This window comes from Peromyscus eremicus, chromosome 1 (assembly GCF_949786415.1).
Source record: "Peromyscus eremicus chromosome 1, PerEre_H2_v1, whole genome shotgun sequence".
NCBI lineage: Eukaryota > Metazoa > Chordata > Mammalia > Rodentia > Cricetidae > Peromyscus > Peromyscus eremicus.
The window spans coordinates 4,709,597-4,736,723 of record NC_081416.1 but is presented as its reverse complement, the minus strand read 5'-3'; the positions used below and the strand labels follow the sequence as shown (position 1 = coordinate 4,736,723).

The 27,127-nt window shown below is 44.4% G+C and overlaps 1 protein-coding gene across 10 annotated transcripts in view; it reads left to right on the top strand.

Annotated features, from left to right (window-relative positions):
- Tdrd1 (tudor domain containing 1) overlaps positions 1-23,103 on the top strand; it is a 42,247-nt gene extending 19,144 nt beyond the window's left edge. For 4 of the 10 annotated variants that reach the window (XM_059256179.1, XM_059256155.1, XM_059256142.1 and 1 more), the window contains exons 12-26: positions 149-316; positions 400-507; positions 1,524-1,694; positions 2,878-3,120; positions 3,469-3,606; positions 6,798-6,908; positions 7,467-7,637; positions 10,018-10,290; positions 13,140-13,259; positions 14,827-14,958; positions 17,860-18,027; positions 19,610-19,837; positions 20,374-20,420; positions 20,500-20,592; positions 22,462-23,103. In XM_059256179.1, the coding sequence (XP_059112162.1) occupies positions 149-316; positions 400-507; positions 1,524-1,694; positions 2,878-3,120; positions 3,469-3,606; positions 6,798-6,908; positions 7,467-7,637; positions 10,018-10,290; positions 13,140-13,259; positions 14,827-14,958; positions 17,860-18,027; positions 19,610-19,837; positions 20,374-20,420; positions 20,500-20,592 (2,171 nt within the window). In that variant the 3' untranslated portion in view covers positions 22,462-23,103. The remainder of the gene's footprint in view (positions 1-148; positions 317-399; positions 508-1,523; positions 1,695-2,877; positions 3,121-3,468; positions 3,607-6,797; positions 6,909-7,466; positions 7,638-10,017; positions 10,291-13,139; positions 13,260-14,826; positions 14,959-17,859; positions 18,028-19,609; positions 19,838-20,373; positions 20,421-20,499; positions 20,593-22,461) is intronic. The other 6 variants (XM_059256171.1, XM_059256164.1, XM_059256202.1 and 3 more) reach the window with 4 other exon arrangements.
- Positions 23,104-27,127: the final 4,024 nt, after the last annotated feature.

Here is a 27,127-nt window from a genome sequence, read left to right as displayed (position 1 = left end):
CTCACCCAGGGCTGTGGCCACTCAATCTTGGCACCATACCCAATCTTTCTTCTAAAGTGATTCAAATGTTTGTGGTTTCCTTGTTACTTTGTTAATGTTTTGTTTCCCCCACATGATGTCAAGATGCATCTTTCTGCTTTCTGACAAGGCACTCCTGAGGATGTGGGAAGAGTGACCCCGGAGAACAAGATCGTTATAGACAGAAATGCCCTGATCCCCAAAATACTGACTTTGAAGGTGGGCGACGAGTTCTGTGGAGTGGTTGCCCACATCCAGACACCTGAGGACTTCTTCTGTCAGCAGCTGCAGAGCGGCCGTGAGTCTGTTTTCTTTGTTCGATCACCTTCTGGAAGATGAGGAACTCGGTTCCTGTGTCTAAGATGTGATTTGTGTCTACAGACAAGCTTGCGGAGCTTCAGGAATCCCTCAGTGAATACTGTGGCCAAATGACTCCACGCTCTGATTTTTATCCAACCATCGGGGATGTGTGTTGTGCTCAGTTCTCAGGTGAGGACATGTTTTACGTACAGTTGAGCAAAATCAAAATCTTTGATTCACACACCAAATGGCCACACTTGGACTTGAGTATTAACATGCACCAATTGTTTTCCTAAACATGCCCAGTCAAACTAGATCAAAGCAGTGTGGTATGGTACATGTAAGGGCAGAGAGTTTACATCAAGAGCCTTGGAGATACCAGTAAGGTGATTTTTTTAAACCAGTTCCTTACTATTTGGATATGAGCACCAACAGTCCAGCTTATGTGAATATGGGAAATAGAACCTTCTACTCTCTTCTTCATGAGCTTTGTTTTGTGTGAAACAGCAAGAGGGCCTGGAGGCCTAACACTGGTGTGACCTTCGTAGCGACATAAGTTTGACTTTGTGGAAGCCCAGTTCTGTTACTCTTGGATGAAGGGCAGCCCAGCCAGCTCACTGATAGTCAGTGGGGAACTGCTGGTGCGGCCATTCTCCGGCTGGAATCCATTGAACTCATGCTGCTGCAGCGTTCTAGGAATGGCCTTATTTGTCACCTTAGCGAATAATTAATATGCCTTGGGGGTTCACATGGTTGGAATGTGTTCTCTCTCCTGCTGAGCTGTATACTAGAAAGCTATTGGAGAAACACATCCTATAAATTCATAATGATATTATATACTGTAGCATGATGGTTAGTCTTCATTGTCAACTGACTGGATCTCACACCAAGGTGTGAGCTGGTCTGCCCCTCCGTGCCCAACCACGATGGGACTGACACCTCTGATACCATGAGCAAATCAGTCTTTCTTCCCTTGGGTTGTTTATCAGGTATTTGATTGCAGGAAAAAAGGAACGCAATTAGTAAGCTGGCCACAGTGGTCCAGCTTTGGGAATATGAGGGTTCTGATAAGCAGAACTGTAGTGTTTAGTAAGCGTGTGTGCTGAGCCCTTGTTATCACAGCAGAATGTGTGCGTGACCATCTCTAGTTGGGAAGCACTTGTGCTGGCTGTGGCGTGTCTGAGATGACTCTCTCCTTGTTTCAGAGGATGACCAGTGGTACCGTGCCTCGGTTCTGGCCTATGCTTCTGAAGAATCTGTCCTGGTTGGCTATGTCGATTATGGAAACTTTGAAATTCTTAGCTTGAAAAGACTTTGTCCCATAATTCCAAAGTTGTTGGACTTGCCAATGCAAGCTCTAAATTGTGTGCTGGCAGGTATGAAATGTTCTTCAAATATTAAAACTTAAAATTGAAAATGGAAGTGTGAAAAAGACACTTGTAGCAAGGAGACCTGCTTGGTGGAAGAGTGAGAACTGAGATCACAGGCTTAACTGGGCAGGTGCTTGTCCATAGGATCAAGGGCTTCCTCCTGTGTGGGTCAGTTGTCTTCAGCAAACATTACAGGTCTACCATTCTTACAGTTATATCTGACATCAGACTTTTCTGAGTTTTGAGCAGTGATGTTCTTTTAATTATTGTGGTTGCATTTGCGTCATTTCCAATATCACTTCCCTTGAATACGTTGTAAGACCGAAAAATACCTCCAAAGGGTATGTTCCCCCAGATGATGATGATGTGTCCATGAGTGTGTGTCTTGTTGTGACTGTGGGACATACTGTCTCCACTTCCATGGAAAGGGTTAAATTTGCTTGTGCACCCTACAGAAAAGCCCGAGGGCGTGGATCCTGCCACACATTTGTGCTCCAGAGACACCTCTGCAGCACTTCAGCCTAAGTAGTTTTCCAAATCAGTTCAGTTTGCTTCATTAACAGAGGCTGGAGCGGGGGTGGGGGAGGCCCTTACACAGCTTTAGTTTTGTACCGACTCTAGCCATACCTTTGAATTATTTGTTTATGAATACCTTCCAGTATTGATTTGTATTGAAACTCAAAAACAAAAAACTCCCCACATGTGAATATGCAAAGCCAATATTTTTTCCTGGGGTGTTTTATATCTTTGTAATTACCTTAATTGCTTTATTGGGCTGTAATTTAGACTCTGTAGGAATCCTTTTTTTAGGTATAAAATTCACTAGTTTGTTTCTTTGTAAACTTGAGTGAGTTGTACACTGCTAACCAGGATCTGTCTGAGGGCATTTCCATCACACCCTGAGATCTCATGTTTTACAGGACAGCCTGTTACCAGGCATGGCTAATCTTTCTCTGTAGATTTGACTTTTGGGACATTTTCTATGGATGGAATTAAGATTTGGTTTTTTTTTTTACATTGAGGTACAGAAGCATTTTTAATTCTATTTTTCATGTTTATGAAATCTTGCTCTGATGGGGTGTTTTGGTTCCAATGTTTGACATAGATTTAACTTAGAGGAAATGAAGTTAAGTGTAAAAATGCTTGGTTTAGGGATTATTTTAACATCCTTTTAACAATTATTTGTTAGGAGTAAAGCCATCATTAGGAATTTGGACTCCAGAAGCTATTTGTCTCATGAAAAAGATTGTGCAGAACAAAATGGTCACAGTGAGAGTGGTGGACATGCTGGGGACCAGGTCCCTGGTGGAGCTTGTGGACAAGTCGGTGATACCTCACGTCAGTGCTTCTAAAGCGCTCATAGACTCAGGCTTTGCTGTTAAGGAAACGGAGACAGTGGCAGACAAAAGTGGCAGCGTGCACACAGCCAACGGTAAGTAGGCTGTCCAGCAAGCAGCACCAGGCTGGACCCCACAGCTCCGAGAGTATGTGGGCCAGGGTTTCAGGAGAACTGATGTTGGAGTGCCTTTTTAGTTGAGCAGTCACGTAAATACATTCCAGGTGTGTAATCAGAGATTTGTGTCAAAAGTTTAATTCATCAGAAATGTGTCACATTCACTCAAGTGACAAGGTTAATTGAAATCCTGAATTTTGGGATTCACTTTCCTATAAATTCACCAAAATATCAGCTTTTCCAGATTCCTCCACAGCTCTGCCAGTGACAGCTCCCCCATCCCAACTGTGTCTCCTTCTTTTGCAAAATGCTCAGTTGTTTTCACAGTTCCCTTGGCCATAGAAGAAACAGTTGAGCCGTTGGAGTGGACATGGGTTGAGTTCAGCGTTGATGAAACAGTGGATGTGATGGTCTGCATGATGTACAGTCCTGGGGAGTTCTACTGCCACTTTCTTAAAGATGATGGTAAGTTGGCTCTTCTCATTTATTTTTTCTATAGTGCATTAGTAGGTAGCTTGTGAAGAGTATATTATTGCATGATAAAAGCACTCTAAGCAGCCAAGCAGGAATTTATGTTTCCACGAAAGACTTGATTGCACTTAGTTTGCTTTTATTCTGTCTTATGGCCCCTACTCTATGTGCTTAACCCATTTTAGATTTCATAACATGTCTCCTAACATCATTGTTGGAAATTAAATGTATTTGTTGATCCCATCGACTGTTACATTCATGGATACCAAATGCTATAACAGGAGTGCAGTGTAAAGGTCACAGGTCAGCCTGGTAGACGCTCATCAACAAAGAAAATGTTACTCAGTATCCCAGAAGTTTCTTGCACTCCTTTTCTTTTCCTTATACATTCTTTCTCCTTCAGAGGGAAGTGGGGTCCTGCATAGATTGATTTTTTTCCTGGTTTGTGAACCTCAACATGAAACAAAACCATGTAATATGTCTTTTCAGCTTTGCCTTGGTTACTATTTCTTCACATGTTGTTACAAGTAATTGGAACTTGTTCTTTTGTTGTTGCGTAATATTCCATTGTATGAGTGCACAGCACTCTCTAATTCTGTGTTGTGGCACTTGGCCACCTTTGAAATGATGGTAATGTGAGCACTTACCTCTGCTCATCAGTGCATTCTGTTGAGTCGTCAGTGCATTTCTGTTGAGTCAGTGCATTTCTGTTGAGTCGTCAGTGCATTTCTGTTGAGTCGTCAGTGCATTTCTGTTGAGTCGTCAGTGCATTTCTGTTGAGTCATCATGCATTTCTGTTGAGTCATCATGCATTTCTGTTGAGTCATCATGCATTTCTGTTGAGTCATCATGCATTTCTGTTGAGTCGTCATGCATTTCTGTTGACTCGTCATGCATTTCTGTTGACTCGTCATGCATTTCTGTTGAGTCATCAGTGCTAGCCATCTTTTCATCTTGAATCAGTTTCCCATAATTCTGACAGCTGTCACTTGGAGGTTTCTATTCACCCCACATCCTCATACGTTGTATTTTCTGTTTCATTTGAGCTGTTCTGATGAATGAGCATCATGGAGTTTACTTTTCTAAATCTCATTGGGGTTTTTTTTTCTGCCAAATTAATACATTAGACTTGATATCTAAGTCTTTCCTCTAACTCAAGTTCTGAGATACTTAATTTCTTCACTTAGAATCACCTGGAAGATGGGCTACTATTTCATATAGAGCAAAACCCTGGGTGTTAGAGAGATGGCTTGGTGGTTAAGACACCGACTGCTTCTGCAGAGGACCCAGGTTCAGTTCTTAGCAGCCATATAGCAGTTGACAACCATCTGAGACTCCAGTTCCAGGGAATCTGATGCCCTCTCCTGACCTCCATTTTGGCACCAGGCAGTCACATGGTGTACGTACATGCAGGCAGAACACTCTTACATATAAAATAAGAATAAATAGAACTAAGAGTCAAAACTTTCAATTTCCTTTTTATTTATTTTCATAGGTGGACTTCCAAGTATATAGTACAAAATTCAGGAGTAACAGAGTGTATAGTGGGAAACACCATCCCATCTCTCTTCTCATGGGCTGCAGTTCTTTTGCAGAAGCAGCCTGATGTGTATGCAGATGTGTGTTCCTTCTATGCACATAACTGTATTCTTTATCTTTCTCAATATCTTAGATACCAGTTCACATATTTCTTTTTGTTTGTTTTGTTGTTGTTGTTGTTGTTGTTGTTTTTTGAGACAAGGTTTTTCTGTGTGGTTTTGGTGCGTGTCCTGGATCTCACTCTGTAGACCAGGCTGGCCTCGAGCTCACAGAGATCCGCCTGGTTCTGCCTCCTGAGTGCTGGGATTAAAGGCGTGTGCTACCACCGCCCAGCCTCATATTTCTTTGTTAATAGGTTGTTAGGTTACAGACTTAGTATTTGCATAGATGGTGTGGAGAGTTCTGTGCGTCCCTCACGGAGCGTCTGTGTGGTGAATCTGGGAGAGCAGCACTGGTTGTGTCAGGTTTCCAGCAGGTGACCTTTTCCTGTCCTAAGATAAGGTCCAGGATAATGCTTCTGTCTTGGCTCTATTATTTTACATAGCTACATTGTTTCTATTTGTGTGGTTTTATTCTCCCTTAACAGGTGTTGATAGAGGTTACAGTCCTTATATTCTAATTTTACTTGAGACTGCTCTTTTTAAAACGTCTGTGGATGTTTGCCTGCATACATGTGTGTGTACCACATGCATGCAGTGCCAGTGTGGACCATAAGAGGGAACTGGAGTTAAAGATGGTTATGAGCTACAGTGTGGGTGCTGTGAACTAAACTTGGGTCCTCTGGAAGCACAGCTGGTACTCTTAACCACTGAGCCATCTCTCCAACCCTGAAAGCATATTCTTGGGATAAATTACAATCACAGGGATAGGTTAGTGGATGAGTGTGCTTTTTGAGAGTCCTTGTGTCCCTCAGGAAGGTAGCCAAGAGACTCCAGTGCCCTTGAGTGCTGCTCCATCCATCTCCACAGCACATCCTTGCTCACTTGAAAGTAGAAGATTCTCCCTGATTAGAATGTCTACTTCTGTGATAGCCTTTGCTATAATTCAGAGGCGTTTGCTCATCTCAGGCTTCTATAGCTGCTTGGGTCCCTTTCCTTTAGATGCAATACTCTTTGTGTCTTCTTTGTTTCTCTTTAGTGGCTCCCTCTCCTGCCTGATTCTCGCTTTGCCATCTGCTCCCCAGTAGGTGATTGTCAGCTGCTTGTGGTTCTCTATGGTGCTGCATTTGAGAGGCTCTGACCTTTCTCTCGATGTAGTGCACTGCGTATTTACCTGCAGAATTCCATCAGACCACTGTGGATGCCCACTAACTGTGCTCTGCATTTAGTTACTATGCTTACATTTTTAGGACAATATTAACTCTATGGGTTTGTATAAGGTCTCCTCTCTGTGCTCAGAGCTTGTAGAGTGGCACACTATGGTGCTTCTGAGCTTGTGCCATTGTGCCCAAGAAGTCACTGGTTTCCAGTTTATTAAGAATTCAACTGAATATTGTTGTATTGGCTTAGAATTTTTGTGAAAGGAACAACATTTGTTGTAGTTACCAGTTGTTTTGGGATGTGTTTGAGATTTTCATGGTAAAAATGTTCTGACATTAAAGAAAAATCTCTGTTTAACAGTATACATTCTGTGTATTGTGTTTTCAGCTTTAAAGAAGCTTGATGATTTGAATAAGTCCTTAGCCGAATACTGTGCACAGAAGCTGCCCAATGGCTTCAAGGCAGAGGTAGGACGGCCTTGCTGTGCATTTTTTGCAGGTAAGTTTAAGGGTGGGTGTCAGTGACTGCAGACCTTTTGGTTTCTAACATTTAGACCTTGTGCTGGTGCATGTTTCCTTCATGCACACGTTTTCATCATTACAATTAAAGGGATTCTTAAGATCCCTTATTGTAAGGAGTCCTCAGTGATGAAGTCTTGCCTTAGCACTGCATCCTTCCACACTTGAGTTGTCAGGTGTAAAAAGCCGTTTATCACAAGGCTTTTACCATTTGTTGTTTTAACCAAATAATGGTCAAAGCATCCAACCCCTAAGCAGTAAGAACGTCAGGATCATTTCCCACTTCCATGTTTATTGGATAGAGTATGGATGAAGTCTTTGGTTTTTGTCAGATGTCAGGTCTCAGTGCTGTAAAAAGGATTGGCAGATATTCTAAAAATGAATCTTGGGAATTCTCAGTCTAGGAATTTTTGAAGAAAAATTAAAGTTGTAATCTATAGAAGCAAACAAATCCACCAGCTGTGTTATACACAACATTTTTTCTAAGAGGAAACTTTGAATGTCAAAGAGAACGTCAGAGACTGTGTGCTGCTTCCAGGTGACGGCAACTGGTACCGGGCTCTAGTCAAGGAGATCTTACCGAATGGCAATGTCAAAGTATGCTTTGTGGATTATGGCAACATTGAGGAAGTTACCACAGACCAACTCCAGGCCATATCGCCACCGTTCTTACTACTTCCGTTTCAGGGGATGCAGTGCTGGTTAGTAGGTGGGTATCAACTCCTTGGCAAACCAACTTTGTATAACCCTCAGTTACTAAGGCCACACTGACCTTCCAAGTGAGCTAGAAAATCCCACCTCACACTACAAAATGTAGAAACTTGGTGTTTTGGCCAAAATACTCAGTTTGATGTGAAGAAACTTTCCCCTAGTTCTGGGAGTGAAAAATGACAGGACTGTCTTGAAGGGCTTTGTAGGACTCTGAGAACCTCAGATACTCAAACATTCTGGCATTTACTTCTAATAATTTAGTCTAAAGCAACCTGGTCCAGCTGCAAGGAAACTCATCCCAGGCCCATGACTTACAGAGCCAGCAGTAGAGGGTGGGTGGTCACATGACCCATGTCAGGATGGTGAGTGGACCTCCTGAAGGGTGACTGTGTGGACTAGCATTGGGACACTGTGTGGGACTGAAGTTGTGACGAGGTATTGGCTGTCACCCTGCTGCTGTTAAGATGCAGTATAGACACCTGTGACAGGAAGACGAGTGCCTGTGGAGCACGTGAAGGAAAAGAGAGTGTGAGGGACACGGCAGCTTCACAGTGCAGAGAGGGACTCTGGACCCAGCTCTGCTGAGAAGGCAAGGCAAATTGTTTAAACTGCCCATCTGTTTTCCTATCTGAGAAAAATAGTCTCAAAGAACAGAGAAAAAATGTAAAGACTCTAGCAAGGCTTGGCAATGGGCCTTTAATAACTGTCATACTAAGGCCAGGCGGTGGTGGCTCACGCCTTTAATCCCAGCACTCGGGAGGCAGAGCCAGGCGGATCTCTGTGAGTTCGAGGCCAGCTTGGACTACCAAGTGAGTTCCAGGAAAAGGTGCAAAGCTACACAGAGAAACCCTGTCTCAAAAAAAAAATAATAATAAATAACTGTCATACTAATGCTTCCTCTTGGGTGCGTTTTGTTGTGACACGGTCTCTGTGTGGTCAGAACCTGGGACTAGCAAGTCTTCTCGCCTTTGCCTCCCCACTGCTGGAATGACAAGCATGTGTCACCGTGCATGCAAACATTTAAGGGAGTGTGTATGTGTTTGCAGCTGTGTTTTCCATTCACAGTCCCCAGTCATGGGACAGCCTGGCACAGAGCCCGCCGGAGACTTGCTGCAGCCCAGGAATTGTAAACTCTGAAACCCCGGTTTCTGTGGAAGGCTTTGGTTGTTGTCGTTTTTTTTTGTTTTTGTTTTTGGAGACAGGGTTTCTCTGTGTAGCCCTGGCTGTCCTAGAACTCGCTCTGTAGACCAGGCTGGCCTTGAACTCATAGAGATCCGCCTGGCTCTGCCTCATGAGTGCTGGGATTATAGGTGTGCACCACCACTGGCTATTTCTGTGGATGATGATGCCAAACTCTTAACAAACATTTGTGGCCATGTTGGGAAGCACAGATGTTTTTAGGTCTTTGTTTTGTCCATCTGTCTTACTGACTGTTCTGCTGTGAGGAGACACTTAACATCACACCATCTGTTAATCCTGTGCAGTGGGTATGCTTTAGGTTGCTGTTGTTAAGAATATGTGTATATGCATGTACATATGTGTTCGTGCAGGCAGGTACGTGCCATGGGCATACATGTGGAGATAAGAGGACGACTTAGGTGATTCTGTTCACGCCTTCCATTTTGAGAATGGAGAATCAACTCCAAATGGTCAGGCTTGCGTGGCAAGCACTTTTACATGTGGAGCCATCATATAGATATCAGATTATTCTTAATCACCGTGTTCCATGCCATTGTATATTTTAAAGTGTAGCCCCTAGACGAGCAGCATCAAACAAGGGAACTTGTTTTAAAAATTCTGATATAGTCCCCAGTCCAGACTTAAATGAGAAACTCTGGAGTGAGCCCTCAAATCTGTGTTTCAGCAAGTGCTGTGAGTAATGTGAGATGCACATTCAAGGCTGGAAATCATGCCTAAGGAAAAAGATGAGAATGAAAAGCCAGTGGCACCACCACTGACCTCCAGGCACAGCTGATGAGGGGCTGAGTAAGAGGACTACCTGGACCCAAGAGTTCAAGATGAGCCTGGGCAAGGTTGAGAGGCCCTGTCTCAAAATAAAAGTGAACAAGTCATTGGAAACTCTGCAGAGGTTCCATCACCAGTTGGTAGCTTCTCGTTGATCACATTATTATGCTGTCATCTAAGACAGTAATGGCAGCTCCAGATCTCACTGGGGAGAGTTGACCTGAGCATCCTAACTCTGTGTTAGCTACAGTGTCTATGACTTGGGTTTGAAAGATGTAATTTTCTTTAACCACATCTGCATAAATTTTGAGAATCTTACATTCTGATTGAATGTAAGAACTCAATCTCGCCTGCCGCCATAAGCTCACCTCATTCATAGGATTTTCTTTAATGTTCTTGTTCTTAATTCCCAGATATACAGCCCAAAAACAAGCATTGGACAAAAGAAGCTACAGCAAGATTTCAAGCGTGTGTTGTGGGGCTCAAACTCCAAGCCAGAGTTGTGGAAATCACCGAGAAGGGGGTGGGAGTTGAACTCACTGACCTTTCCACTCCCTATCCCAAAATAATTAGTGATGTTCTCATCACAGAACATTTGGTTTCAAAGTGTGGTTCACCACAGAAGGACTCTTCGATTTGCAGACTTGCCAATGAACATAACCAGATGGACACCCAGGGGGTGCAAGGTGAAACCTTTGAACTGTCTGGGTTTAAGTTCGTGCTAACATTTGCTCTGCTCTTTAGTGTTTTGGTTACAGCATGCAGCAGCAGGAGGCGTGGTCACGCTGTGCCTTGTTCTTACTTGGCCACTCCTGCCCTCTCCATCCCCTCACTCTCCACTGGTTGTCTCTCCTCCACAGTCCGCTCCTCACTATATCATTTATTTTTGTGTTCATTGGTGTTTCACCTGCATGTATGTCTGTGTGACAGAGTCAGAAGCCCTGGAACGAGTTACAGACAGTTATGAGCTCTAGACAGACTTTCACTAGTCCAGGCTGTCCCAGAATTCACTATATAGAACAGGCTGACCTTGAACTCACAGATCCGACTGCTTTGCTTCCTAAGTGCTGGGATTAAAGGTGTGCACCACCATACCTGATACCTGGCCCCTCTTCTGCTTTTCCGTGCGTGCGTTCGTGGTCTAGACTCTGCATATGAGACAAAGTGTGGTGATGATACTCTTTTCCCTAGAACTTTCTGTTGTTCTCCCCTCTTTAGACCTGTTCCTCCTCACTCACTTTTCTCTATAGCTAAATAAAATCCCAGTGTGTATGTAACAAATTTTATGTGTCATCCAACTGTTAGTGGCCATCTAGGCTGGGTCCAAGTCTGTCCTGAGTACCTGGGTTGGGCTGACAGTGTTCCAGTGGGCAGGCATCTTGTGCTGTGCCAACTGTGTCCCTGGGTAGCACCCAGTGTGCTGTGCTGAGGTGTAGCAGCGTGGGGGAACTCTGTTAGCTTTTGAATCACCTCCACGGGATTTCCACGGTGGCTGTTTCTGTGTCTCCAGCAGTGAAGAAGTGTTCTTTCCCCATGTCGCCAGTATTTGTTTTTTGTTTTCTTGAAGATCTTGAAATAATCTTAAATTTGGTTTTTTACTTAATTTTATTATTTTTTGAAAATTTCATACATGAGTACTATATTTACATCATTTTTACCTCTCCCCTTGCCCTCTCCGACACCTCCTGCTCCCCCACCTAAACTCACAACCTGGAGGTGGTGGTGGTTTTCTGACTAGTCAAGATGTTTCCTTAAAACAGTTTGAATTTGCATTCCCTCGACTACTAAGGATCTTGGTCATTAAAAAAAAGTTTCATGTTGAATTTTACACTTTTACTATAGAATATATTTTTATGTGCTTACCATCAAAAATGAAAACTCAACTCCGTGATAGAGTTGGAACTGGCAAAAGTTGGCTTTACACTTCCTAGAACTTTTTTGTAACCCCACAGCTTCAGATCAGCCATGCTGAAGTACAGAAATTCACTGAGATGCAAAGACTTTGGGTCTGGTCAATTTGTGTGTGTGAGTGTGTGTGTGTGTGTGTGTGTGTGTGTGTGTGTGTGTGTGTTTAATTTCTAGGTTTTTTTTTATAATGAAGTTAACTAGAAATTATAAAAACAGTTGTTGACCATGTGAACTTCTTTGAGAACCATCTGTTCAGGTCATTGGCTGTATGTTGATTGGATGATTTGGGTATTTGAGCATTTAATTTTTGGAATTTTTTTTATGGCTTCTAGATATTAACCCCTGTCAGATGAAGAGTTAAGCGCCCCCCACACACACACACACACACACTGGAGGCTGTGGTTGCATTCTGCTGGTTGGTGGCCTTTCTGTGCAGAAAGCTATGAATCCTGTGCAGTGGCACTTGTCAGAGCTTGGGATTACCCACTGTGCCACCTGAGTCCTGGCCTAGGACTGTAAAGGTTTGTCCTGTTTTTTCCCTGGCTGTTCCAGACTTTGGGATCTCAAGATCTGTCCCTCTTGAGTTTAGTTAATGCAGGATGAGGGATCTAGCTTGCTCTTTCTGCTGTGATCTCCAGCTTTCCTCTCTGTCTTTTCTCCTCTGTGTGTTTTTAACACCTTTGTCAAAGACTGGTTGGCTGTGCTGTGGTTTTGTTTGGGATCCTCTTCCATTGGTCTGCAGTCTGTTTTGTACCAGAACTGAGCTGGTGTATTGCCATGGTTGTGTGGTATGATTTAACATCAGGTATTGAGGTAATTGAGATACTTTAATCGGTGCTCCCTCTATTTTGGAGTCTTTTGTGTGCCCATATATGTACTAGATTGTTTTTTCTAGTTCTGTGAAGAATGCATTTGGAGTTTGATAGGGTTGTATTGAAACTGCAGGATCTTTGAATAAGCGGTCAGTTCACAGTACTCACTCTGCTGACCCATGAGCAGGCGAGGGCTTCAGTTCTCCCGTTTGTTGTTTACTTTTTTATCTCTGCAGCTGTACACCTGACAAAAAGGCTCTCGATTCGAGGAGGTGCCATCTGAGCATGGTGGGGGAGGATCCCAGCAGGAGTATGAGGTGGCTAGCCACTTGGTGACCATAGTCAGGAAGCAGAGAGGAAGGCTGGTGCTCAGCTCACAATTGGCTGTAGTTTTATACACAGTCAGTTGGATGGTACCACCTCCACTTGTGGGTCTTTTTGCCTTAGTTAAACCTCTCTAGAATAGTAGGATTTTTTTTGAACATTCATTTTAAATTTAGTTGTTAGATAAACATCATACAGAAGGTATTTTAAGGTATCACTTAAAATTTGAATAGTTTGAAGAATTGCATTAATTATCCTTTAGAAATATTCTGCAGGAGTGTATTAACTCAGATCCTTGTTATTGAATAACTTTGTAATGTGCACATACTCTCGGAGTTGAGTAAATCCATTTGTGAAAAAGATGTCTCATCTTGGGAACTCTGAGATGTTGATAATCAGCTTTTGATGAACAATTTTATTGAATGAATAAATGGGGGAAAGAGTAAACTGCATATGTTTAATTGCAAGACCTGTGCCTGGTATGTTTTCAGCCATCCCTTCAGCAGAGCAGTGGAAGACAATAGAATTACCACTTAACAAGACTGTGCCAGCAAACGTACTAGAAATCATAAACCCAAACTTGTTTTACGCCATCCCCAGTGAACTGCCAGGTGAGGAGCCATACTCACTGACTTGTGCCTCTGCTTTTGAGCTGTCCAGAGCGAGTCCTTGGTGAATTCCCTAGGAAGTGAGGGGGTAAAGAGGAGAGAGGCTTCTAAAGAATTGTAACCCTGAAGCCTAGTTTTAACAACAGAAAGGATATGCCCTGTATTCAGCCACTTACTCAGCAGCCAGGGTTTTGTATAATCTATAGCTTCCTAGAACAACAACAACAAAAAAGTCCTTAATTTCTATGTAACTTTATTTAAAACATATATTATCTATATTGAATTGTATTTACTAAGCTAACCTTGAGTCATATAAGTGAGCTTCAACCAGAACTATTTCCAATATATTAAAAAACTTAGTAACAATTAATAATTATAGTTTTTTTTAATTCAAAATTATTATTTGCATGTCTGTATTCTGGGTCTGTATAGTCCTACAGACCACAGATTGGAGAAGCATGGTGTGCTAAATATATGAGTAAAATTCTTCTAAGTGAAATATAGGAAAATATTAGTGTGTTATCTTTTATGTGAGATGATACAGATTTTGGTATCTTCAATGCATATTTCATTTGATTAGAAAAATTGAGAAAGGCAAAGTTGTGACTTAATCCATATGCTGATTTCATCAGCTTTTTATTCCATATAGATTACTTTTAGGTAGATTGACTTAAGAAAATTTCTCAGTTCTCAATACTCAAGTCAAGCAGCACTTTTATGACTGTTTGTATACTTTTCAATATGTTATATACAAAATAAGGTGATGCCAAGTATTACTCCAGTTCATCCAAACCATAGATTGCCACAAACCGCCCTGAGCACCTGCTTTTCACTTACACAGACCAAAGGTAATAGTTTGTGATTTTGGAAAAGAGTTTAAGAGCAATAACTTGCTATTGCCATAGTTCCTGGGTTGACAATCTGAAGCAAACTTCATTTCTGTCGTTGTTAAAATACCCAAAGTGGACATGAGGAGACCCTGCTCACTGTATACAGTGCCCACTGGCTCTCTAATGCTACAAGGATGGTCTCATACAGTTCAAAGAGTGCTTGATTATAAGCTTCCATTAAACAGGAAGAGAAATGGCAAAACCAGTCTTATACCTACTTTGTTCATGACTGGGCTCTAGTGTGAAACATTTGTCTCTGAACAGTAAGACTACTTAAAGCTGATGAGAGCCCCCGTCTTGGTGGCAGTCCTCATAATCCAGGCTCTGTCCCTAGAGTCCATCTCCACAGAGGTGCCATAGCATTATAAACAAATGTAAAATGAAAATAATAAAATATAGTTAGTAAATTTTCATAGCAGAATCACCTAAACTTACTAAAATATAGTTAGTAAATTTATACTAGCAGAATCACCCTCATTAGGAAATAGGCAGATACTCTCATACCCCTCAGTTCAAATCTTCCTGCATTAGGCAACCAGTAGTGAGTATATTTGTTTTTAAAACAGTGTATATTTAATAGTGGCTGACTAGGCTTGGGATTATTTGAATCCTGTTACTGTTTAACTGTTTAACAGACTACTGTTCTACTGTTTAACACTGGAAATTGTCTCACACTGAAGATTGCTGTGTTTCAGAAAATCAAGAAAAGCTGTGTGTGTTAACGGCAGAATTGTTAGAACACTGTAATGCTCAGAAAGGCCAGCCATCCTACAGACCACGGACGGGAGAAGCATGCTGTGCCAGATACACAAGTAACATTCCTATAAGTGAAATACTGTAGGAAGATATTAGTTGTTAACCTTTATGTGAGATGAAATAGATTTTGTACCTTCAATACATATTTCATTTGGTTAGACAAATTAAAGACAAAATTGTGACTTAATTTATATGTTGGGGTCATCTGCTTTTCCATTTTGTATATTAGGTAAGGGTATAGGTATACACAGTTAACCAACTCCAAGTACCAATTCTGTATTGTGGTGGGTCATTGGTGCATAATCTTCCATATGTGTGGAGCTTTGCATGTGAATGGGTCAGAAGGAGAATTAGACTACCTCAAGGGATAGGCTTGTGTAACATTTAATGACAACACATTGCATTGCTAATATAAATAACATGTGCTGTGAATGTTTGGATTTGTTTCTGGAAGTAGAGCCAGAGCGCAGAGGTGCCGTGGGGGTACGGGTGGGCATAGTTCCCACTGCTCCCTGGGCAGGTGGGGCTGTTGGCAGGATGGCAGCCAAGCAGGTCTACAAGAGTACCCAGGGAGGTTGGGTCCTCTGGTTGCTTCTAATCATAGCCAAGACCAAGGTAAGGGAGTCTTTCATGGGACTCACTCTGCCTGGGTCTCAGAGGTCGAGTAAAGGCCCCTTTGTCTGTAAATGCCAGAAGATTATTAATGGAGCATGGGAATGATGGTCATATGCTGGGAACCTCCTCTGCCACCTTAGTGATGTCACTTCTGTCTTGTTTGACTGTTGTATGGCATCTGGATCTGAACCTCTCCTCATCTTCACCCCAGTGGAAGTTAAGGTGTGGCTTGGGGTATAAGACTCCTTCATGACTTTGAGGCCTCGTAGGCACTGGAGACCACTCCCCTGCAGTGCGCTGTGGCTCCAGGTTGTTGTTGTTGATGTTCTTGTGTGCTTTCACTGCCCCACTCCTCCACACTGGTGTTAAGTCCCCTCAGTGACAGCTGCATGGATGTCGTCAAGTCTTAACCATAATCTGAGTCTAGACTGCTTGTCTTCCAAACCTGGGCCAGCCTGGGCTTTGTCCTCCACCCTCAGGTTGAGCACTGTTTGAACACAGCCTCTGTCTCTTCCTGCCCTGTTGTTGGCTGTGTTAGCTGGATTTCTTCCATTCCGCTTAGGTAGCTGATCCCTCCTTCCTCCCCTCCTTTCTTCACTTGACCTTGCCTATCTTTGAATCTACTCCAGTGTCAGCTGTATCTGTCCTTCAGAAGCCGAGGAAAGGTGCGGCGTGTGAGGTAAAATTCCTGAGTTGGAAAGAGCCCGCCCTGGTGTTGATAACTTGCCTGGATATAGAATCTGGGTTATAAGCCATGTAGTACTTTTTCATCGGGACTGCCAGCTACAAATAATGACACAGAAACTTATTGATTATGAAAGCTTGGCTTCGGCTTCGGCTTGTTCTCAAATAGCTCTTAGCCACTGTATACTAATCTACATTCTGCCACATGGCATTACCTCATCTCTGTACTGCCCATCCTGTTTCCTTTGAGTCTGGCAGGGACTCTGCCTTTCTTCTTCCCAGAGTTCTTTCTCTGGCCGGAAGTCCCACTTATACCTACTGCCTAGCTATTGGCTGTTCACCTTTTTATTACATCAATCACAGCAGTACATCTTCACACAGTGTACAAATATCCAACAACAAAGCCATTTTCCCTGAACATTTTGTGTGTGTTAGCTATTGGTATTTCTGATCACAAGATAGACAGGTTCTCCAAAATCTGAACATAACCTTTTGTGGTCAGGACCTTGCCTGTCCTCTTGATCCTGTGGTTTGCAGATTGGGCTGTGAGTTCACAGGGTGGCTTTCTTTCCACTCATGAGTTGGCTGTAGGTCTGGAAATGCTTCAGTTTGGGCATTTTCCCCCTGAACTCACGCTTTTTACTCGTTCTTTGCTTTTCTGTTCTGTTGAGGAACTGCCAGGTTTGACATGGACTCTGCTGAACGTGTTTGCCTCCATCTCTGTTCTCCTCTTCAAGAGTTCTCTGTCCCTCACTTTCCCTGCTGAGGTTTTGATGTCACATTTTAGCTTCACTAGCTCTTTTGTTTTCTTGGGTGTGTTTGTGTTTTTGAGGATGGAATGTCCTGTCTTCATTCACCACTGTGCCGTCCTTGGAATGTGACTGTCTCCTTCCTCCTCTCCCTCTGCTTCCCCCAGGTCCTGTTTTGCTTGCTTTGGCCTTCTCTGTCACACAAGAGGCTTTCTTGAACCATTTTTCCACATGGCTAATATGGGGTACCCAAGAGTTATTTGGAAGTTTATACACAGCAGAACTTACCCACTTGTGGCCTTCAAGTGCAGGCTTGATCAGGCTCCACATCTGGAAGTGCTCCCTTGTGTGGCATGGAATGTACATTGGACTGTGTCTTTGGTAAACTTCCTCCTCTCCTCAGCCTCACACTCCCCAGTCTGTAGTCCCTTTGGAGAAGGAACTTCTAAGTGTGAAGTTAAACCGTTCTCTTCGATGAATTGGAAATTAGGTGCTCTATGTAAAAGTCTGTTCAGAGGTCTTGAACCAGCTGCTCCTTAGCCCTGTCCTCATTCTTCCTCCTCACCTGCCTGGGCCCTGGAGGCTGGGCCTGAAGGGCATGTGTGACACAGCTTGGCTTCCTCACAGCCAGCTTTGCGTGAGCTCCATGGGCCGTGAGCTTCTTGCATTTGTACGTGTTTTCCAACCCTGCAGAATGGCATTGTCTTCTCATGTTCCTTGTTCTTTAGTTAAAAACAAAAGCAGAACTTTCTGAGTCTCCACAGAGGGATTTGGAAGGAACATAGGAAAAATCTGGACTCTAGGTTAGATGCCTCGGTGTCGGCTTGTAAGTGTTGTAGACAGAGCCACCTCAAGGGATGGGAAGGGCTCTGGACTGTGACTGCTGGGCTAAGATCCCTGTGTTCTCAGGTGATGACCTCTGGTACCGGGCCATTGTTCTGGAAATGTCAGACTTTGATGTGAAAGTACTCTACGCAGATTATGGAAACATCGAAACCCTGCCTCTCTCCAGAGTTCAGCCAGTCCTCCCCAGCCACCTGGAACTCCCCTTCCAGATCATTAGATGCTCACTTGAAGGTACACAGTTGTGTTGCTTTCCAGATTTGTGTCTGTGGAACTTTTGATCTTTATATTTTATAACTCTAAGTCTGAATCAGATGGTTTATATCGATTGTTACCAGTGGTCAGGGTCTGGGCTGGGGATTCAGGTCTCACACTGATCTGCAGAACACTCAGGGGAACTTTATTTGGAGCAAGCAAAAGTGCAGGTTATGGAGGGAAGCATTGTCAAGATAACAGTGAACCCTCAAGGGCTCTGGTTATTGTGCGGGCCTCCTTTTGTGGGGATCAAGAGAAGGAAGAGTTGGTTACTGAGAACATGTATACACAGTACATACAGGTAAAAGAACTAGGCTGCAAAGTGCAATACTTCAAGAGAGGGGTTATGTGTGTTCAAGTGGGGTCCCAAGCTAAATTATCTTAAGCTTGCCTGGCACTAAGTAACAGTGTTTAAAGGAAGTTTGTATCTTTTATTCTTTAATTCTAGTGAAAACCATATTCTGTGTGTCTTTCTGTTTGAGGGGGCTTTCCTTCAGAGTGTCAAGGTTTGGGGTTGTGTTGCCCCCTATTGTGAAGCTCTAGTGGCAAGTGGCAGGATGTGAACCCAGGTGGTCTGTGGCTCACCAGTGGTTTTGATACCTTGTCACAGCTCCCTGTAGGGGCCAGGGATGTTCACTGGTAGCGTTCTAGCCTCCTCACTGTGCTCCCAAAGCAGCCTGTCCTCTGCTGTTGAGTTGGAACTTCTGTAGAGCAAATTAGAATGCTTAAGGTGGCCCTGTCCTGTGACTGTGCCCTTCACACAGCTTTCCTCACAGTGACCACTGACTGCTCGGAGCATACTTGGTTTCTATACCATGTATGAACATGGAGGCAAGATTGTGTCTGGTTTGTGTGCTTGGTGCCTTACAGCACATTTAACACTAACTGAAGCTGGCAACCACGCTGCTTGTTATCTTATTAGATAACATCCTAGATATAGTCTTTGAAAAAGACACTTGTGTGCTGAAGAGATGGGGTGTAGCTAGAGTTTTCCTGCCTGGCCCACGGTCAAGACAAATCTGTCATCTGCCAGTCCCACAGCCGCTCAGACCCAACCAAGTAAACACAGAGACTTATATTGGTTACAAACTGTATGGCCGTGGCAGGCTTCTTGCTAACTGTTCTTATATCTTAAATTAATCCATTTCTATAAATCTATACCTTGCCACGTGGCTCGTGGCTTACCGGTATCTTCACATGCTGCTTGTCATGGTAGCGGCTGGCAGTTTCTCCCACTCAGCTTTCCACTTCCCAGAATTCTCCTCTCTCCTTGTCCCACCTATACTTCCTACCTAGCCACTGGCCAATCAGTGTTTTATTTATACAGAATGATATCCACAGCATGGGTCAGTGGTTAATATCACCTGCGTCCATTTCCTGCATGTACACAGTGGCCGGCAACCATTTGTAACTCCAATTCCGGGAGCCAACACCTTCTTTGGACTTCCATGGGCACCAGGCACACACAGTACACATGAGTGCAGGCAAAACATTCATACACATAAAAACAATCTGTAAGAAAGATGATTTGGCTTATAAGTACAATGTTTACTCTTCCCAGGGCTGACAGAATTGCATGGAAGCTGTTCACAGTTAGTGATGGAACTGCTGAAAAACACCATGCTGAATCAGAGCGTGGTTCTTTCTGTGAAGGGAATTTCACAGAATGTCCATACAGTGTCAGTTGAAAAGTGTTCTGAGAATGGTGTGATCAACATAGCTGAGAAGCTGCTGGTGTGCAGCATGGCAGAAAACCTCACGTCCAAAAGGAAATGTGCCTCACCTCTAGGTACCTTCTCTAATGCAGTAAACAACATGTAGATCCGTGCATGGCCCACGTGGTTGGCTTGAGTTGTCCTCATCGTCTCCCTCCTCATGGCTTTAGTCCCCTCCACCCATCCCTCCTGCTCTGCACTCCTGCGGCAGTTCAGCCTGACCTAAGGTCAGTGACAGGGTTGCTGCAGGAGTCAGGACCCAGAGCGCTGGAGTGGTCACACACTGCGCCTGCACTTTCTTCCAGTTCCCCTTGATCCTCATCAACAGGAGAATTCCTTGTGCTTTTGAGATTGAGTCTTCTGGGTATCCCATGAGATGGGCATTTGGCACATCCACCCCCACCCTAAAGGGGTCCCATATCACAGAAGACCCCCTCTTCAGAGGGGAGTGTTGGTCTGTAGAGTCCAGAACACAGCAGCTGAGTGGGAGGGTCCTGTGTGGAGTTGACGCTCAGTCACAGACACAGACAGGTGCAGGCTGGCTCAGGTCTGGGACTGCTGTTTCCTTGTTGATGTGACCCAGTGGCTGGCTTTGCTTGTTTGCTTTTAGAGACAACACACAGCACGAACTGTTGCTGCACGGAGTTACAGAAACAGGTGGGTACAGTTCCCTCCCGTGGAGCCGCACTCCTAACAATGTGAGAAAGTCAATTAACTGTTTCCTTTTCATCTGTAGATTGAAAAACATGAACAGATTCTTCTCTTCCTCTTAAACAATCCAACCAACCAAAATAAATTTATAGAGATGAAAAATCTGCTGAAAAGCTAAGTAAGTTTCATGGTCTGCCCCTTCCGTGATTGCACATAGAATGCCTGCAGCCGTGCTGCCAGGATGGAGCTGGGCACCTTGGGAGGCCGTGTTCTTTGGGGCGCTCTGACCTAGTTTGCTCCAGTGTTCTTGCTAGACGATTTTCCTCAACACTCCTAATACACCTGACTCGGGCTCCACGTGTGGAAGCCTTTTCTTACGGTCTGACTTTGAAGTTGCTCACGTTATCAGTACGTAAAGATAGGCATGGGTTGAAGCTTAGACTCAGACTGTGTCCGGCCTCACTGGGACTCTGCTGCAGTACGTTAGTACTTACCTGGGGGTAAAGATGGAAAAGAATGGGAAGCAGGTGTCCTCTCTAGCCTGTGTACTGATAGAGCAGGCCATGCTGACTGCGCTGTTGAAGGAATGTGCTCTGGCTCCTTTCCAGCACCCCTACCTCCCCCTACACACACGCTTTTCCACTGTCTGGATCCCGTTGTAACAGGGCCACTAGGAAGTACTCTATAGCCAGCAGCCAATTGGAACTTGTGGTCAAAAAGAAACTGCTCTTCTTACTTACCCTGGCCTTCTGTTGGCCTAAGAGCAGTGCTGGCAGAGCCCTTGGAGGCCACTGCAGTGGCTCTCTGGGGTCCTCTGGAGCAGCTGTGCTGGTATGGCTTTGATGTGGCCCACTTTGTTGTATTTATTCTTGAGGAAGCATAGTTGAGCTCTAAGCCAGATGCCAAGAGCAACACTTCTCACTGTCAGGATTTAATGTCTTCATAAACTTGATTTCTGGTTTGTGTGCTTGAACTTAAAATCTTGAGTTTAGTGGTGATTTTAAGCAGATAGACAAGAACCTGCTGTGAGTGACACAAGCTTCTGGAGTTGGCCCAGCACCAAGCAACCCATTTAATCACCGTTGAACTCATTTGTACTTCTGTCTATTGGTCTGTGCAGTGAGCTTTCTTTAGAAAGATACTGAGAATGCTCTTATACAATTTCAGATAAAACTAGTGTTTTTTAATTGTGTCTAGGAAATTAGAGGGCCGAGTACCTTAAAAGCTTGATTTAGAGCATACACTAGTCCCCTGTCTCCCCCTCCCCTGCCCCCCAGTACACAACATAGCACTTTGCACTGGGCTGCACCTCGCTTACATGACACACGCTGTCCTCAGGTCACCTTACAGGAAGCAGAAGTGCAGAGAACAAGCCAGGCAGTGTGTGCTGTTAGAGTCCCGAAACTGGGGAGGCAGAGACCGTGGCTGCTGCTCCATGGCCGCCAGCCTCACCTACTTGGTCAGTGCCAGGCCAGTGAGAGCCTCTAGCTTCAGAGTAAAACAGGTGGACAAGAGCCTGGGTGTAGTCAGGAGGTTTCTCTGGTCCCACCCAGCCCTGTGGTCCCACAGATGCTTATAAAATAATTACTCAGAGGCTTAATATTATTTACAAACTGTATAGTCTATGCCTATAATGCCAGTCATGGGGACTTGAGGCAAGGTGATTGTGAGTGTTAGGGCAACTTGGTCTAACAAGACCCTGTCTACAAATAATTATTATATAATTACATAAAAAGGTGTTACTCAATTTTAAATTTCCTAAATAGGAGTGGTAATGTTTTTTAAAGAGATAAGTAATACAAATTTTGTTTTTATATTTGGAAAGAGCTCCGATGGCTGCATTGTATGTTTGTAAAGGAGTATAGTTTTCTCTGATTAATGCCAATATCTGTAAAAGTTAAACACTGTTGTGTTTAGTGTTTTATCTGACAGGTATACTCTAAATTTATGTAATGTCAGTTCGGGTACTTGGTGTGCTTGTACTTAAAACTTGTGAGCCACGGTGCTTTTTATGGAACCATAATGATGGTGGATTCTTCTCTTTCAGAAGCAGCGTCTCTGGGAAATGAGCACTCAGGAGGAAGAAACAGCAAAAGCTAGACCAGAGAGAGCCAGCCACCTTGTGTTTTGTTTACTGAACTGTTTCCTCCTCTCCCTTTAGTGACCTCAGCTCTCTCCACCTGGACTTGCTTCACTTTGTTCTGTTGGCTTGGTCCCCCCCTCCCCAAGTTCTTTCCACGAAATACATGAATCTCACATGAGAGATTCATAGAATAGCCAGGCGTGATGGTGCATACCTGTAATCCCAGCCTTGAGGGGAATGAGGCAAGAAGACCCTAAGTTCAAGGCCAGCATGGGCCGCACAGTTGGATGCTTTCTCAGTTTACGAGGAGACTAGGGTGTGAGGCGCCTTCTACTAAGTCTGTGTGTGTTCGCTCCACTGAGTATGGAAGCTAGAGCCTCGCATGTGCTAGGCAAGCGCTCTACCTGTGAGCTAAGGTCCCAGCTCTGGCATCTCCTGCTATGTGAAAGTGTTGAAGAAAATAAGTCGGTGGTAGCATTGGATAGGTCTAGTTGGTGGATAGATGGGCTTCAGCATTGTCTGCACCTTCAGACGTTTGCCAGTGAGACTCCCTGTCATCCTCTGCCTCTTCCCCTAATAAATGAGGTTTGGTTCCTTTGCTTCTGAGTTGTGTGCTCCCATTTTGTGGCTCGTGGCTTGCAGCTTGTTCCAAGGACATAACGCCCTTCTCGTCTTGGCTGTGGAGTGTGCTCATGCGCTCTAACCACTGCTCCTGCCTCCATGTGCTCTTCTGCAGTTTTCTGACTAGTTTGTAGCCATTTGAACTTCTGCTCTAGAAATAATTTACTATTTTCTGAGACACAAATTCAGTTACCAATTTAAATTCAAAAACTGAGAGCACATTTTCTCATAGCACATGAGATTTTCCTAAACTCACCCATGTGCAGAATTGTGAGTCAACACCTTCCTGACGGCCCCATAGTTCCTGTTGCAGTTGTCCACGGTTTCCTATCAGACTGTGGCAACCTAAGAAGACATCGCCAGCTCAGAGTCGATGGGTAAGAACTGGTGTGAGTGGGCTTGTTATTTTTACCTTTATTTACCGGCAATGTGTGTCAGCTCTTCCATCAACTAGAACTTTCATGTAAAAACGTTGCTGAGGGTACTAAAACAGAGACCATGTCTCCATCAACAGGTGGCCTTCTGGACACAGGCCTGACAAGTGTCAAGGCTCCAGGGAAGAGGCCCGTCTGGTGGATTAAAGGACTGCCTCATGTAGGAGAGTTACTCATATGCACTTTGTTTTCTCGGGATTCTATTTCTGTAGCTGCTTAGAATTGTCAAAGGCTCAAAATTGGGAGTGGAAGTGATTAATACTCTTGAAATTTTGCTCTACTATATACAGTGAATCCTATCTAGAGTCATCTAGAGCAGCAGTTCTCAACCTGTGGGTTGAGACCCCTTTGAGGGGGTTAAATGACCCTTTCACAGGGATTGCCTAAGAGAACATATTTATGATTCATAGCAGTAGCAAAATTATAGTTAGGAAGTAGCAACAAAAATAATTTTATGGTTGAGGATCACCACAACAGGAGAAATTATATTACGGGGGTCACAGCATTAGGGAGGTTGAGAAGGACTGATCTAGAGTCTACTACCAAATTCCTGACAGGACTGAAGTTGTTGTGAGTCTGCCCACTGGAAGCATCTTGCTCTCTGTATTTCTGGGCTCATCACCAGCACACCTGCCTGACTTGGGCAGGTGGGACCAGCAGTAGGCACAGTGCCCTGCTGGGCGAGCTGGGCAGAGGCTCTGAGGCAGGCGCTAGCTCATAGTTTTTCACATGGTTGAAGTTACCGTGTAGACCTTCCGGCCATCTTCCCCAGGGAAGCCACCACGGCTTTCATACATCCTAAAACTGGCTCCAGGCAGGATTGTAGCTGCCCAACCTGAGTTGTTTCCCAGAACTTGATTTTAACTCTGACCTTCAGGTGATGCCAAAAGTGTTACAACTTTGTGGTGGTAACAGTGCTCACCCCTCTGGTGAGAACCTTCCAGGGCATGAGAGCCCCTAGAGCTTGTTACAAGTCAGGTGTATCCCTCTCCAAGGTGTACAGCTGTCTGTCCTTGAGACACTTGTGAGAACTGAAAGCAAGTGGATGATCCAGGTGATGTGGAGAGATGGCCACAGCCGAGAAGCTGGCCGTTGAGTGCTGATGGAGTGTTGGCAGACTCAGACCTTTGTCTTTGTAGAAACTTGACTTGATTGAGCTAAAAGTCACCTTCCCAAAGGCACCTGTGTATACAGCACAGCTCCTCTCCCCACCTTAAGAAGTTGAGCTGTGTGACTTCACTCAAGGGGGGCTTTGAGATGATGCCATTTCTGCCCAGAGTCCCCACCACAGCTTTGTTGTTCCTGTTCTCAGCCCCACCTCGCTGGCTTGACCTGCAGCCCCTGAGGTGCACTGCACTGGCTCCCTTGGGGTCCTGGGGGACGTGGCCAGACCGCATCGTTCACTGCTCCAAAGCGCTCCAGATGGGCCGCTGGGTGGGCCTGAGTTTGCCCCTCCCCCCTTTCATCAAGTGTGCTTTCATCATGGAGGTGAACAATTAGGATGGGGTGCTACAGAGTCAGGAATGACGACACCCCTCTACCATCCGGAGGTCAAAGGTAAAGCATTGTTTCCATGTTAGAAAACCAACAGGCTGCAGGGATGGCTGGGGAGCTCTGAGATGCTATCCCAAAGCCATGGTCATTCACCACACTCCAGTCTTGAGAGTGGTGAAGTTCTCACTCGTCTCTGCTTAGAACTCACAGCTGCGTGTGTGTGTGTGTGCAGCTGAAACACTACAGGGCAATTCGTGAAATCATACAGGAAAAAAGCAGCTGGGTGGTGGTGGTGCACACCTTTAATCCTAGCACTCCAGAGGTAGGTGGGTCTTTGAGTTCAAGGCCAGCCTGGTCTACAGAGTGAGTTCCAGGACAGCCAGTGCTACACAGAGAAACCCTGTCTCAAAAAATACAAAAACAAAAAGGAGCAGTTACTCTGTGTAAATAACTAAGCATTGGGGCCAAAAAGATAAGGCAAAGAAAGCCTGGAGCAGAGCTCATGAACTTTGGATAATGTCCTGCAGAATAACTCACAAATCTTCAGGAAGGGAGGGAGGGAAGGAAGGAGGAAAGGAGGGAGGGAGGGAGGGACTATTGGCCAAGCAGCTGTGCCTGGGCTAGTGACTTCTCCACTGAACCCCTCGAATTAGTCCTCAAAGCCTCTGGGCAAGACTCTGGTGAAAAGTCTGCAGCAACTGTTGCTTCTGAGTCAGGCTAGCATTGTGTGTGAGTGGTTGGTGTGGTAGATAGAACACACACAGGCAAGTGCTGCATTCCCAGCCTGTGTTGACATTTTAGTCATGAGGTGGAATGTGAAGTGACACCAATTAGGTAAAAAAAAAAAAAAAAAAAAAAAAAAGGGGAGGGAATCTCCAGAGTTGAACTAGGGCTTTTCCATGATAAGCATGACTAGACAGAAGTTCAGGGAGATGGAGGATGTCAGCGGTGACTTCCTCTGGGCTACTGTCTGGAGCAGCACAGGCTACTTGCCACATGTAGGCTCAGTACAGTATGCACTAATTACATGTTGAGATCTTGGGACTTGGGGGTTAATATTAAGATGGAGTTCATCTTTCTGTAGCCACTAAAACATTTAAAAGTCCACGGGTGCCTTGCATTTCTCTGAAAGAATGCTGGCACAGAGGCAGAGACGACCTCTCACCTTCACACAGCCTGTGGTGTACTCAGGAGGCAAATCCACACCGTGACAATGCTCGTGGTGTTCTCGGCACTACTTAGGAGTGATGCTGTTTTTACCTTTGTGTGCTCCAGTAAATGCTAATGGAAGGGATGGATTGAGTGAAGGGGAGAGAAAAAAAAAAAACTTTCTCCCTCTCCAGGAAGTTTGCAACATCCCTGAAAGCTGTCTGGCTGGAAGAGTTGGAAACCAACTGACAACTACAGAATGAAATGCAACAAATGTTAAAAAGGAGGTGTAAAGTCAGGTGTGGTAGCTCACGTCTTTAATCACACCACTTGAGAGGCAGAGGCAGGTGGACCTCTGAATTTGAAGTTAGCCTGGTCTATAGAGCAAGTTCCAGGACAGCCAGAGCTGTTACAGAGAAACCCTGTCTCGACTCTCCCCCACCCCCAAAAGGAGGTGTAAAATACAAAATTTGGTATTTACCTGCCAGGTTGACATTTACAGGAATTGTGGGGAAGGGTGCAGAAAATAGGCCAGCTTCCTGGAAGGCAGTTTGTTTATAAGTTAAAAAAAAAAAAAAAAGCCGGGCGGTGGTGGCGCACGCCTTTAATCCCAGCACTCGGGAGGCAGAGCCAGGCGGATCTCTGTGAGTTCGAGGCCAGCCTGGGCTACCAAGTGAGTTCCAGGAAAGGCGCAAAGCTACACAGAGAAACCCTGTCTCGAAAAACCAAAAAAAAAAAATAATAATAATAATAATCTTTGGTCAAGGCCTAGTGGGTAAAGACTTTCAAGCATGCCAATGTGATTTCAATCTTCAGAACCCATATAGTAGAAGGATAAAGCTCCCCCTAGATCGTCCTATGACTTCGCATGAGGCACCTGCATACATACAAACACAGCTGTTTAAAATGTAATCCTTGAATTGTGTATAAGT